At 44.9% G+C, this 15,462-nt stretch overlaps 1 protein-coding gene across 1 annotated transcript in view; it reads left to right on the top strand.

The window, feature by feature from the left end:
• LOC124775977 (high-affinity choline transporter 1-like) overlaps window positions 1-14,853 on the top strand; it is a 400,765-nt gene extending 385,912 nt beyond the window's left edge. Inside the window, exons 11-13 of the mRNA XM_047250817.1 lie at window positions 3,310-3,440; window positions 9,704-9,860; window positions 14,757-14,853. Of these exons, the coding sequence (XP_047106773.1) occupies window positions 3,310-3,440; window positions 9,704-9,860; window positions 14,757-14,853 (385 nt within the window). The remainder of the gene's footprint in view (window positions 1-3,309; window positions 3,441-9,703; window positions 9,861-14,756) is intronic.
• Window positions 14,854-15,462: the final 609 nt, after the last annotated feature.

Below are 15,462 nucleotides of genomic sequence, written 5' to 3'. Positions count from 1 at the left end.
CTACTTGATAACTGGACTTCTTACATAATTCGGAGAACGCTGAACCACTTCGAATATGACCACGGAAGTCGCGTGGGGAAACCACAGGCAGCATTACATTTCTAAGTTCACGTCATCTACTACAGAAAAATGTTTTCTTTTCTCGAGGAAAATTCAAAATAGGTCGGCATTTCTGGAATACCGTTACGTATGTAGCTTTTGTCGTTGATCATTTGGAGCATATTCCTTCCTATACCATTTGTTCTTACACAAATTTTTCCAGCAGCATTTTTGTATTGGTCATCTACGTAGGTTGGTACTTAAATAGTGGTAACACTGCTGTGGAGACACTACGCAATGGAATCTACTATTGCCGCTGATAGCACACGTTGTTGACATATCTATCTTACCTCCGAGCAAATGCACTCGCCCGTCCCACGTCACCGGCGTGCGCACAGTCAAGGGAAACAGTCACTGCCGGCCGGAGTGGCCGTGCGGTTCTAGGCGCCACAGTCTGGAGCCGCGAGACCGCTACGGTCGCAGGTTCGAATCCTATCTCGGGCATGGATGTGTGTGATGTCCCTAGGTTAGTTAGGTTTAAGTAGTTCTAAGTTCTAGGGGACTGATGACCTCAGAAGTTGAGTCCCATAGTGCTCAGAGCCATTTGAACCAAGCCACAGTCACTTGTCAGCCGGCGGTGTAACGTAACGGTATCACTATGTTTTCGAAAGAGGAACAACAGAGTTGGATCAAGATTGAATGTGCCAGAGGTCATACAGAACGACAGTGTCATCAAGGTCTTCAAGAGGCGTGCGGGGAATCGGCTTTGCGGTACAGAACAGTGGCACGTTGGGTAAAAGCCTTCAACGAAGGTCGGCAAACTGTGGCAGACTTGCATTCGGCAGGTCGTCCTAACGTCTCTGAAGAAGAAGTGCATACCGCTGCCGTGTTAGTGGACAGTGATCGACGCTATACGATTCGTGAGCTCGCCCACGAAACCGCATTAGCGCATACGACTGTGCTTCGCATCCTGGAGGAACGCTTGGGCTTGAGAAAAATTGCAGCACGATGGAGTCCGCATGAATTGACGGAAATGGAGAAATGGATGCGTTACGACGCTGCTCAGACGCACTTTGAGCGCTATGAGCGCGAAGGAGAGGCTTTCTTACTCCGTATCGTAACACTGGATGAGACATGTGCCACATCGTACGAGCCAAAACTGAAACGCCAGTCCAACGAGTGGCGTCATAACGGATCGCCGCGAAAGTCGAAAGAGCGTCAGAACCCCACTATGGTTAACGTTATGGTGATTCTCGTGTACGACTGTGATGGTGTTATCCTAACGCATTACGTTCCTCCACGGCAGACCGTCATTGTACAGTATTAGTGTTTTTGGAGCATCACCTGCGACCAGCTTTGCGAAAGAAGCCGTGACACTTTCTGCGCAACCCACCCATCATTTTGCACTACAGTGCGCAGGCTCATACAGCGCAAGCTGTGGCTGCTCTGTTCGGTCGATGAGACTGGGAAGTACTGTACCATCCACCATACTCCCCGGACTTAAGTCCTCGTGACTTTGATTTGATTCAAAAGATGAAGGAACCACTTCGTGGCATTCGCTTCAGAACTGTCCCAGAGATTCGACGGTATACTAGGCTTTCCACATCGCTAGCAACGGGTTCTACACAACGCTGGTGACTTCTTTGAAGCACAGTAACAGGTGGAAACATGTAACTCTTTTGTATCGGTTGTGAATGGATAGTTGCCCCACCATTTAAGTTCCAACTCTCGTATTTTCGCAGGACAGTATGAACAGAGTCATGCTAATTGCCAGTAAATTAGCATATTACACAAATATTCTCGCCTTTATTTTTGACAAAATTCGTTTATGTAACCGGAGATACATGCTTTGACGATGACTTGGGTTCTACTCAAGTGTAATCATTTACAATACTTGTAACACTTCGTTATGGCCTAAGGCCCAAACTACATTGTGAAATAAAACCTGTTCTACAGCCAGATGGTGGTTATATCTTTCAAAAAATTTTATATGACTGTGGTTCCATATAAAAGTAGAACCATTAATTTTTAGTTTTCTTCATCTGAAACATTAAAACGCCATATAGTTGGTGACGTCATGCCTTCCAAATTCCTGGAGATTGGGAAATAGTAGGACATTATTGCACTGCAAGGTGTAATTTCCTGGAGTGTTCAGTTGTGTGTAGGAAATGATAGATATAGAGTTCCCTGGTGCAAAATGACGGGCCTACAGTGCCCAACTACCCTACCACAACAAAGGTCAAAATTTAATAATGATTGTGGTGTTGCTCACGCTGCTAAATACTGCACTTTCGGGCAACAACAAAGTTATTATGTGGCAGGTGTCATTAGAGCACAGTTAATAAAGTCATTTCATGTAATAATAAATAAACTAGGCACCCATCTTTTCGTATTTCCCACGCTGGTCTCGTTGTAAAATCATGGCTCAATCGTCGAAAATCTAGGTGGTGACGATTCCAAGCTCGGATCCAAAGAGGCCTAGGTGGTGGTTGGTGGTGGTTAGTGTTTAACGTCCCGTCGACAACGAGGTCATTAGAGACGGAGCGCAAGCTCTGGTGAGGGAAGGATTGGGAAGGAAATCGGCCGTGCCCTTTTAAAGGAACCATCCCGGCATTTGCCTGAACCTAGGTTTTTATTCTGCGATATTCATAAGTTTTATAGATGTATTTCACAAACCATTCTTGAGTATTACACTTTTGCAGGACAATGGTGATGTAAAAAAAGTAATCACCACTCCGAATTTAAGTTACACTTCCTTTTTATTGCTTTTATTGCAATATCACGTAACACACAAAACATCACTTCACAATACAAAACATACTGGAAAACATATTCCTCACTGCTAAAGATCACATTTTATAAGCTGACGACAATATGCGTCTTTCCAACATGACGTACAAGACTTGGCCTTCTCAAGGTCCGACTCTCTGACAACTAATAATCGCTTACGCGCCCAAAATTCCGAGTTTCATGTACGACAAAGATCATAGTGGCAAAAGAAAGAATACACATAAGAATAATATCATTGCAATATAAACATATCGATGTATCAAAGCACCTCTACATTAATCAAATCAAATCTGAATGTTGTCTCTGAAATATGTTAACTACTTTAGAGGAACACAGTAGAATATTGCTGGTATCGAGAGGTTAAGTTGAAGTGCGGTAATGGTTTCGTAATTCAAGTACCATTACAAGTGGTAGGACCTGCAGTGTGTGAAGGTGCGCCGGAGCCTGCCGCTGTTGCAGAGACCTTTTTGCTGCCCGCAGGGTGCTGTGCTCGGACCTGGTGTACGTGGTGCTGTTCCCGCAGCTGTTCCTCGCCGTCCACTGCCCCAGGCTGGTCAACCAGCACGGCTCCGTGGCCGCCTTCGTCGTGGGAATCGTCCTCAGGCTGCTCTGTAAGTCGGGCACTTGTGCTGCGTCTGCAGGAGTGCTCACTTCACCATTCTGCGACTGGACCGGCTATGGGGGTCGCACCATTTATATGTGCTTCGAATTTGTTGGTTTATCATCGAATTTCATGAAACCATTGATTTCTTTACCTTTTAACAATATAAAACATCAGCAATGTATTAATAAATATCAACAAGTAATTGATGTTATAGGGTTATACACTACTGGCCATTAAAATTGCTACACCAAGAAGAAATGCAGATGATAAACGGGTATTCATTGGAAAAATGTATTATACTAGAACTGACATGTGATTACATTTTCACGCAATTTGGGTGCATAGATCCTGAGAAATTAGTACCCATAACAACCACCTCTGGCCGTAAGAACGGCCATCATACGCCTGGGCATTGAGTCAAACAGAGCTTGGATGGCGTGTACAGGTACAGCTGTCCATGCAGGTTCAACACTATACCATTGTTCATCAAGAGTAGTGACTGGCGTATTGTGACGAGCCAGTTGCTCGGCCAACATTGACCAGATGTTTTCAGTTTGTGAGAGATCTGGAGAATGTGCTGGCCAGAGCAGCAAACGAACAGTTTCTGTATCCAGAAAGGTCCGTACAGGACCTGCAACATGCGGTCGTGCATTATCCTGCTGAAATGTAGGGTTTCGCAGGGATCGAATGAAGGGTAGAGCCACGGGTCGTAACACATCTGAAATGTAACGCCCACTGTTCAAAGCGTGACCGAGACGTGTAACCAATGGCACCCCATACCATCACACCGGGTGGTACGCCAGTATGGCGATGACGAATACATGCTTCCAATGGGCGTTCACCGCGATGTCGCCAAACACGGATACGACCATCATGATGCTGTAAACAGAACCTGGATTCATCCGAAAAAATTACGTTTTGCCGTTCGTGCACCCAGGTTCGTCGTTGAGTACACCATCGCAGGCGCTCCTGTCTGTGGTGCAGCGTCATGGGTAACCGCAGCCACGGTCTCCGAGCTGATAGTCCGTGCTGCTGCAAACGTCGTCGAACTGTTCGTGCAGATGGGTGTTGTCTTGCAAACGTCCCCATCTGTTGACTCAGGTATCGAGATGTGGCTGCACGATCCGTTACAGCCATGCGGATAAGATGCCTGTCATCTCGACTGCTAGTGATACGAGGCCGTTGGGAGCAGCAACCTCTCGATATGATAAACCGCAATCTCGATAGGCTACTCCTTACACGAGGCACCACAACAACGTTTCACCAAGCAACGCCGGCCAACTGCTATTTGTATATGAGAAATCGGTTGGAAACTTTCCTCATGTCAGCACGTTGTAGGTGTTGCCACCGGCGCCAACCTTGTGTGAATGCTCTGAAAAGCAAATCATTTGCATATCACAGCATCTTATTCGTGTCGGTTAAATTTCGCGCATGTCGCACGTCATCTTCGAGGTGTAGCAATTTTAATGGCCAGTGGTGTATAATAATTAATGCCGTAAACACATACAGTTGAAAGTAAATGATACCAGAAACAAAAACGTCCGATAAACATGGGCAATAAAATGATACTTTAAGAGCTATGAGCACTTCTTCGATACTGTGAAACAAACCTCCTGTACTGCAAGCTCTTTGCTTCCCATATTTTCGGAGGAAATAGTATGAACCAAAGTAAGAAAGAAATTATCTAGTGGATATGTTTTCTAAAATGCGTAAGAGCTGTGGACACTTGTTCAGAAAAAGAGGAGTGCTTCACGTTAGCGAAGATGAAGTAGTGCTCATAGCTCGTAAACTACTCTCTTTAGAACACATATTTACTAGAGGTTTCCTCCTTGTTTTAACCCACATTACCGCCTCTAAAAATGTGGAAAACACAGAGCTTGCAATACAAGAGATTTGTTTCACGATATGGAAGATTACGAAGTTCTCATTGCTTTTACAACATGTGCTTTAGAGCCCATGTTTACAATGCCCATTTTGTTTCTAGTATCGTGCACTTCCGTCTGTATGTGTTGTCGCCACTAATTATGGTGGTGGTGGTAAGTTCCTACGGGACCAAACTGCTGAGGCCATCGGTCCCTAGGCTCAAACACTATTTTAATCCCACTGGGACTAGCTCAGTGGGATTGGCCAAAAAAGTTAGGTTTGTATCTATTCTGGCACACTTGTAACGCTGCAGGTAGAGTAGTCATAATAATAATCATCAGCAAGTAGTTTCCTAACAATAGAAGCTAAAATTAAGGAACACTAGACAAACATTAACATAGTATAGTGTAGTATAGTAGATTAACCCCCATAGTGGTGACGGAGTGTAGTAAGAAACCTGTAGTGTTAAACATCATAATAGCTGCAGATAGAACTTAGAAATAGTAAAATATAGGACCTACTAATGTATTTAGGTAGTAGGTTACATTGTAACATGATAATGATCAAATAAAGATTTTTTTTTAAACTAACTTAAACTAACTTACGCTAAAGGCAACACATACACCCATGCCCGAGGGAGGACTCGAACCTCCGACTGGGGAAGCCGCGCGAACCGTGGCAAGGCGGCCTAGACCACGCCGGCACACTAATTATGATACTCCCTGTATAGAATAAAATACACCATAATATAAATAAGATCAGTACTCGTTATGAAATCTCTGAGCCGCCACCAGAGCTCCACATCCAAGGACTGCAGCCAGTCCAAAGCAAAAGGAGCTGCATTGATAATATCTCTGAAAGAACCTGTGTACTTCCTTAAAGGGCACTCGTGAGCAATGTACTGCACGGCTTGGTCACCGACTCCGCAGTCACAGACTGGGCTGTCGCACAGACCACCACTTGTACAACACCGCGTCGTATTTTGCATGACAGTCCTAATTCGACTGAGTCTAGTCCAGCTGCCCCTCTCCAGATCAAATTCTCGTAGAGCAACTGTTGGGTATGCTATACCACGCTTACGTTTTTGTGCTGCATTCCATTTTTCTCACCACTCTTCTTTGATCTGGAAGTTGTGTTCGACGATCTTAGCCTGAAAGGTGTTCTGGGTTTTAAGGCTTCTTGGCAAGGAGGTTGTACAACATCTCATGCATTGGGGAGGGAGACTACAAGAAACTTGGAGATAAGGCAGTGAAAAAGATCATTCCATTTGTAACCACGTGTCGGTGTGAGCAAGCATTTTCTTCCATGTGTTTCATGAAACACAAAGCCGCGCGGGATTAGCCGAGCGGTCTCTGGCGCTGCAGTCATGGACTGTGCGGCTGGTCCTGGCGGAGGTTCCAGTCCTCCCTCGGTCATGGCTGTGTGTGTTTGTCCTTAGGATAATTTAGGTTAAGTAGTGTGTAAGCTTAGGGACTGATGACCTTAGCAATTAAGTCCCATAAGCTTTCACACACATTTGAACATTTTTTGAAAAACAAATATAGGAATCGGCTCGACATGCGGTCGGATTTCAGAGTGAAAGTTTCAAGTTTGGAACCTAATATTTCAGAAATAATGGACTCAACGGTCAGATTGAACTCATCTTATTAAGAACTGAAAATTAAAAGTAACTGTATACTGATGGATTTCTCTGTTAGAACTGAATATTATTCAAATAAATAATACCTTGTATGAAATTAGTGTTGCCGAACGGAGTGGCCCAGCGGTTCTAGGGGCTACATTCTGGAACCACGTGACCGCTACGCTCGCAGGTTTGAATCCTGCCTCGGGCGTGGATGTGTGTGATGTCCTTAGGTTAGTTAGGTTTAAGTAGTTATAAGTTATAGGGGATGACCTGAGAAGTTAAGTCCCATAGTGCTCAGAGCCATTTGAACCATTTTTGAAATTAGTGTTTTCTTATTTTTCACACATGTCTACTCAATGCAGTCTCAAGTGTAGTACACCTGAAACACCAATACACTCAGTATTAATTTTTTCCTGTCATTTTCAGTTCATACTCAATTTTTATTATTTTAAGGCGTTTGTTATACTAAACACCTGATTTGAAGACAAAGATTTTGAGCAATACTCAAAATTTTAACAATAACAATGATGCCTAAATTGAAAAAGTCTTAAGCTCAATATTCTTTCAATAATGAATATGTCAGTGATTTTTCTAAGTGCCAGAAATAGAAAACGTATAAAAAGACTCTAAATCAGGTTTTTTAGGTACTTGATACTGTGATATGACAAGGTACCAATCATGCTCGATGAGGGGGTCCTCGAGAAAATTTTTTTGGGAACCCCTGGTTTATAGCGTAGAACTACTTCTCGGTGTGGGATTTTTTTTTTTTCTTCAGTGTACCGGGTGACCAAAAAGTCAGTATAAATTTGAAAACTTAATAAACCACGGAATAATGTAGATAATGAGGTAAACATTGACACACATGCTTGGAATGACATCGGGTTTTATTACAACCAAAAACAAACAAAGTTCACAAAATGTCCGTCAGATGGCGCTGGACAGCAAAACGTCAGTGACTCCGCATGACAATCGTGTATAAAAGGAGCTGTAATGAGAGGGAGAATCGGATGTCTCCCTTCCTCTCCACCCCCAACCAGTTGCCGCGCCTTTACCGTTGTGTCCCACCCTCTCTCCATCTCCACACCCTCCATCTCCTTTCCCAACGCCACTTCCACCGTCTACCCCTCCCGGATGATGAGCTTCGCCCTGACATCTACCCTTCCTACCAACTCTAACCCCATCTTCCTGCCTTCTCCTCAGGGCTCCCTCTCCTACCCCTCTCTTCTCCTGAGCGGCTTCCCCCTCCTACTCCCCCTCAATCTCTTGTGTCTCCTTTCAGTGTCTCTGCGCTCCCTCCTGCCCTGTCGTCCCTCTTCATCTCTTGCCTCACGTGTCTCCTGACTCTTCGTGTACCCGCGGATGCCCCTCCTCTCTTCATCCCGCCGCTTCCCCTGCTGCCCCTTGCTCTCCCCTCCTTTTCTATCCTCTCTGCCCTTTCCCTCGGCAGGTCCCGGCTGGCGGTTTTATCCTTCGTTCGTCCCAAGTGGGTTTTAAATGTGTTGTTCCGGAGTGTTTTTACTACTGTGGCCGACTTTTAACGTGTGCATGTCCATTCAGTGTCTTCTCTGAGTTTTGAAGAATCGCCAACTGTGTTTTTTAACTTTCTGGTGACATTTTTTAACTGTCCTCCATGAACGTGTCCATGTTAGTCTATATTTTTTACCTCAATTTTCCCCCGTGATTCTGTTTTAAGTTCCCCTTTATCGTCTTATGTATGTAACATTTTATTCTTATTTTAAGTTGTCCTGTCACTCGATGCTATCTGTACAGAATCCATCGGCATCATGAACTGTTACCTGGCGATTTAGTGAAGCGGAGGGCATTTGCGGTGTGGGCGTTTCAAAAGATGGCGGAAGATGACGATTTATTTGAGTAACGTGCTGTGGACCGACGAAGCTTATTTCACGGTCCGAGGTCTGTCAACGCCCACAGCTGCAGAATTTGGACTACCGAAAATCCTAAAACTGTCGTGGAAACTCCATTACAAGACGAGAAAGTCACGGTATGGGTTGGATTTACCACATGTACCGTTATCGGGCCTTTTTCCTTCGAGGAAATGCGTGATTCTGGTTTTGTAACTGCTACCGTGACGGATGAGAGGTACACCGATATGTTACAGAATCACATCATCCCCAGCCTGGCTGATAAACACCTTGCGATGTTTATGCAGGATGGCGCTCCACCCCATATTGCTAGACGCGTGAAAGACCTCTTGCGCGCGTCGTTTGGTGACGATCGTGTGCTCAGCCGCCACTTTCGTCGTGCTTGGCCTCCCAGGTCCCCAGACTTCAGTCCGTGCGATTATTGGCTTTGGGGTTACCTGAACTCGCAAGTGTATCGTGATCGAGTGACATCTGTAGGGATGGTGAAAGACAACATCCGACGCTAGTGCCTCACCATAACTGCGGACGTGCTTTACAGTGCTGTTCACAACATTATTCTTCGACTAAAGCTATTGTTGAGGACTGATGGTGGACATATTGAGCATTTCCTGTAAAGAACATCATCTTTGCTTTGTCTTACTTTGTTATGCTAATTATTGCTATTCTGATCACATGAAGCGCCATCTGTCGGACATTTTTTGAACGTTTGTATTTTTTGGTTCTAATAAAACCCCATGTCATTCTAAGCATGTGTGTCAATTTGTACCTCTCTATCTACATTATTCCGTGATTTATGCAGTTTTCAAATTTATAGTGACTTTTTGATCACCTGGTATTTCCATGAGCTGTAAAGACTCGCTGAGCTAGAGCAGGCGCGAGTGATCTGCGTGTGTGTGGCAGGCGGCGAGAACGGGCTTGGCTTGCCGGCGGCGCTGCACCTGCCGGGCTACGAGGCGGAGACCGGCCGGCAGCGGTTTCCGTTCCGCACGCTGACCATGCTGGCGGCGGCGGCCACGCTGCTGGTGGTGAGCGCAGTGGCGGCACGCCTCCGCCGCCCGTCTGCCGGCCGCGCAGACGCCGCCGCCCTCAAGCTGCCGCCGCCGGCGACGACGACAGCTGACAAGCTGGGCCTCGACAACCCGGCCGCCGGCGACGTGCTCGCCAGCGAGAAGACCAGCCGCCTCTGAGTGTCTTCTCGCCGGGCTGCCGCCGGGCCGCTGCCTGGCGTAAGCCGGACAATCCTGAGCCACTGCCTGGGAAAAGCAAATGGTGCCCTGTGAATATTTAGAGGCGGGTCACTTTGCTGAGGACGCACTCCATCTGGTACAGCACCTACGACAGCAATTTATTAGAAATCCTTCCCATAAAAAAGTCACCACTGTCCCCTCGGTATTGGTCTCATTTGTACCGAGATTGCTGTCTGTTTATCGTTCGCAGTCGGATCTCAGCGTGTCCGAAGACTCAATGTCCATCTTGTTCGCTCTTCTACATCTACATCCATACTTCGCAATCCACCATACGGTGCGTGGCGGAGGGTACCTCGTACCACAACTAGCATCTTCTCTCCCTGTTCCACTCCCAAACAGAACGAGGGAAAAATGACTGCCTATATGCCTCTGTACGAGCCCTAATCTCTCTTATCTTTGTGGTCTTTCCGCGAAATGTAAGTTGATGGCAGTAAAACTGTACTGCAATCAGCCACAAATGCTGGTTCTGTAAATTTCCTCAGTTGCGATTCACGAAAAGAACGCTCCTTTCCTCTAGAGACTCCCACCCGAGTTCCTGAAGCATTTCCGTAACACTCGCGTCATGATCAAACCTACCAGTAACAAATCTAGCAGCCCGCCTCTGAATTGCTTCTATGCCTTCCCTCAATCCGACCTGATAGGGCTCCCAAACGCTCGAGCAGTACTCAAGAATAGGTCGCACCACCGTTCTATAAGCGGTCTCCTTTACAGATGAACCACATCTTCCCAAAATTCTACCAATGAACCGAAGACGACTATCCGCCTTCCCCACAACTGCCATTACATGCTTGTCCCACTTCATATCGGTCTGCAATGTTACGCCCAAATATTTAATCGACGTGATTGTGTCAAGCGATACACTACTAATGGTGTATTCAAACATTACGGGATTCTTTTTCCTATTCATCTGCATTACTTTACATTTATCTGTATTTAGAGTTAGCTGCCATTCTTTACAACAATCACAAATCCTGTCCAAGTCATCTTGTATCCTCCTACAGTCACTCAGCGACGACACCTTCCCGTACACCACAGCATCATCAGCAAACAGCCGCACATTGCTATCCACCCTATCCAAAAGATCATTTATGTAGATAGAAAACAACAGCGGACCTACCACACTTCCCTGGGGCACTCCAGATGATACCCTCACCTCCGATGAACACTCACCATCGAGGACAACGTAATGGGTTCTATTACTTAAGAAGTCTTATACTGACTGTTAACCGCAGCTACATTCGCATAGCAGTGAAGTGTAATGAAATTAGTCCATTCAACTTCGGGCATGCAGCTGCGCAAATAAAATTTCTTCCACTGATATTTCGACCGTTTACCGTCCGGCCATCCTCAGAGTAAATTAAATTACAATTAAATCAATAACATTAGCTGCTGACGGGCGTTGATACGCATCAACGGGGATCTCCTGCTTACATGTCAGATGCTCTAGCCAGCTTTTTTTTCCTAAGGAAGGTAGGAGAAACAGAAACCTTTATTATTCACAAAATAATCATAGTACGTCCTTACACATTATAACTGTCCTGGAAGAAACCTCGCTGCCGTCCTACCGTGCAGCGTGAAATAAGAACACAGTCAGAGTAGGGCCACCTCCGGCACCCTAAAGAAAAGTATTTACAGAATGTAAACAAAATTTGAAGTACATCCCATTGCTAATTATGCAAGCGTTAGTTTTTCCTAGGTCGCATACTCGCATAGTTGTTCTTAGCTGATCGCTTTACTTGGTTGGTTTCACAACAACAACACCGCCGCTCATCGCTGCGCATCCGGCACACCCCAAGTATATGGCGGGTCCGCAAAAACCGTTACTAGGAAATTGGCATACCAATCCTTGTACTTTTGTAGCCGTAACAGTTTTGTGTGTCCATCTTGCAAGTATTGCCAGTAATCCAGTACGTTCAGACGTGTGTCTCTATAGATGTAATGGACCGTCATAACTGTGATCCACGCCACTGCGTTCGTATAATGACGCGGAAAATAAGTTTCCTCTGGAAAAAATACTATGTGAGAAGAGACTGCTGTATAAATAGTGCGCCGCATGAACGCTGTTATCTTCCTTGCGAGAGTTCAGACCGCCAATGCCTCGCCGCAGACCAGCCGATGGTCGTCTGTATCCAGCACGCCGCATTGCTGACACTTGGGCGAATCCACCAAATGTATTACGTACTTTTTATCATTCGTAGGGCATTTTCGGTTCACTACATTGTACCATGTTGATCTGGCTGTTGTAGGGAGGTGAGGGTCGTGTACCGTGCGCCACACCACGTGCCAATTAACGGCTGGATGTTTCCGTTCCACCCTATTCCGGGCGATCTGTCGAAGAAGCATATGATACACGTCCTTCGATGTCAACTGTCGGGTCGTCGATAAACGCTCTCGAACGTAACTGTGTTCCACGATGAACGAGTGCACATACGTTAACGGGGGCGGTATATGCCCGACACTCACTCTGAGCCACCGAGGGCACAGATGATAGTGTGACTGCAGGGATTTATCGCCGGCACGCTCCCTGTGAGACCCACATTCTCAACTTATAGTCCACACACTGCATTCTTAGTGCCCCTGCCATTATACCCATTACTCGCGGCAGACAATCCACCGAGTCCCGTAAGAGTTCAGGCAGTTCGTGTGCATGCGCACTGAAGAAGGTCATCACCCGGTTAGCCTTAACGATATGAAGATGTCATCTGTTCTTTCGGACATGTCCAAATGGACAGATGCCACCTTCATATCCTCAGAGTAAGTCGCAAGACACTCTTGCAACTTACTCTGAGCATGGCCGGACGATACGCGGCCGAAATATCAGTGGAAGAAATTTTATTTGCACGGCTGCATGCCCGAAATTTAGTGGGCTATTCATGACGTCACGAAAAGTTGAAGATGCACGCAATGAAATTACATTGGCCAGGAGACCCCGTTCGGGATGTTCAGTCGCTGCTGCAAGGCTTTTTATTTGGCGCCAGTTCGGCGACTTGTGAGTCGATGATGATAAACTGATAATAAGGACAACACACAAACCCACTCTCGAGCGGAGGAAATCCGACCCGGTCGGGAATCGAACCCAAGAGCTCGTGATCAAGGGTCAGCAACGCTATTTAAAAGACTACGAGCTGTTGATGTTTATGGTGGTGGTAACGATGCTAAAATAAAATATGGACTTTCTAAAATTATTAAACAGCTTTAAATTGACGAAGAATGAAAATAAATAATTTTTAGTTCAAAGTAGGGCGATTTTATTCCATTTGAACGTGCAATAACGTTAGCTTCCCTAACCCTTCTGCCTGTTACCCGTAGCTGCGCTTGCGCATCATAATCAATTGTGCGTGTGAACTTACGAGATACTGTGTATCTAGTTTCTTAAATGTGATTCTGATTATGGCTATGGCCGAAACGCGTTGAGATGTATTTTCATTAATACGGTAAAGATATATTAGCGATTAAGGCGGACAATTATATTGAGTAGTGATAATGATCGTGGACTCATAGAATTTTTTTGTATCATTTATAGGCATTTGAAAAGATGGCAAAATTCTGCAAATTTTACTGACCTGGGGTCTTTACTATATGTAGCTTGTCCCAGCATGGTGATAGGCGAGGTGTCGGCTCTTGTTCAGGGACTGTTGGCTGAAATGGATCGCTACTGTACGTGACTCGGATGTCAGGCTGAAGCAGATTATTAACAGAAGTAATCGACATTACAGAAGGTATTCCAACTGTTCTATTCACCACTAACAAAAAAGGTGTCGTGCGGGTAACAGCCCGGTGCGAGTCTCTCAATTTGACGCTTCTTCGGTGAGTGTGCGTACGAATGTCACCGATTTTTTATTCAAGTAGCTTCTTCTTTACCTGATTCCGAGTTGTCCTCGTTTTAAAAAAGTCTATTTGGATGGCTCATCAATATTAGAAAAAGATCACAGTTCAAATCACAAAGAGCTGCTGGTGAAATAAATCGTCATTAACTTCCAGTTTCTATCAATCCACCATAGAGTGCGAAGATGATGTAACCGAACGCTGACAGGAAGCAGAAGAAAAAAATTACCCACGAAAGGCAAGGTTCCTCTTTCGAGTCCCTGTCAACTACAGAGTTTTAATCAGCCTGTAAATTTCAAATCATCAGAGACAACTATGATGAGTGAAAGATATACTATGGTAAAAGCCACGTCTTTGTCCTTAGTCCCATGTAGAAAGTGTCGTGGCTGCACATGTTCTTCTCTAGCGTGACCTGTGTCTATGAAGTTGTGCATTTCGTATTGTGCCTTCACAGGATACCATTTGCTTTTCCTAGGCCCGCTACCCGGATACCCGTGATATTCGTGTACTGATTATGTACAATGCGTAATTGATGCGTTCACACGAAAGGTACTACCGCGTCAAACATTTACAGTACGCACCTGTTCCATGATATCTCGCGATTATGGTACTTTTTTGTCTATAAGCGCACTACTCGCCCTGAATGTACAGAAGGTTAAAATACAGAGGCCGGACAGTATTACAAAAGACTGTGTATGTGTTATGATATTTTGTATTTTAACCAAATGTTGATTTTTACATAACTTTTACATAATATTTGCATTCCATTTTTGTAATGAGAAGTAGAACGCCACACAACGAATCTGGCCTTTAGCTTTTGAAACAGAAATTGCTATATGAAAGCTAAAAACTTTATTATGATTTTAAAATTTTGTACACAGATCTATTGGTGCAGTGTGCAGGCATGTTGCATTACGTAGATTCCAGTTCTGGAAGAATTCGTTCGTGACGCACCGCAGGCGGAAAGCACGTATGTAGATAGTTCCATCAATTTAGCTGATACCATTAAGACCCAAGTTCCCCATTCATTGGCATACAAAAATAATGAAATGGCTAGCGTGACTGGCAGGGCACTTCATTTAACCATACAAAACATGTACAAATACGATACGAGTGAGAGATCACCTGAAAAACTGTCACAGCATTTGTTTAAGCTTTTCCTGGTTTAGCTTCTTCAGTGCTCTACGTTGCGTTATGTAAAGACTGGCAAATTTTATTCAGTTGCTCTTCAGTTTATGGGAATCTCTATGATACTACTTCTCACACCGAACATCAGCTGAAATGGGGAGCAGAGTGCATTAGGCATGTTCTGTAATGTGCTTATAAAGAATTAATCTCAATTATTAACGGACGCACCGCTTCTATTGAAGTCAGTACATACAACACGTATTTAGGGTTGGCAAACCCCACGTCATTCTCCTGCGACTTCTAAATACCTGTAAATCATCAAATGTGTGCGCCTATACAAATTATTGTAATTCGATTCATGTACAAAGGTAAACTAAGAAAAGATACCAGATGTCAGCATACGGGTCATTTTTCTGACCACCAGCAAGCATATTTTTGACTCCCTAAAAGTTTGGGAAA

The sequence above is a fragment of the Schistocerca piceifrons genome, chromosome 2 (assembly GCF_021461385.2).
Source record: "Schistocerca piceifrons isolate TAMUIC-IGC-003096 chromosome 2, iqSchPice1.1, whole genome shotgun sequence".
Taxonomy (NCBI): Eukaryota; Metazoa; Arthropoda; class Insecta; order Orthoptera; family Acrididae; genus Schistocerca; species Schistocerca piceifrons.
This window is presented reverse-complemented; position numbering and strand designations above follow the sequence as displayed.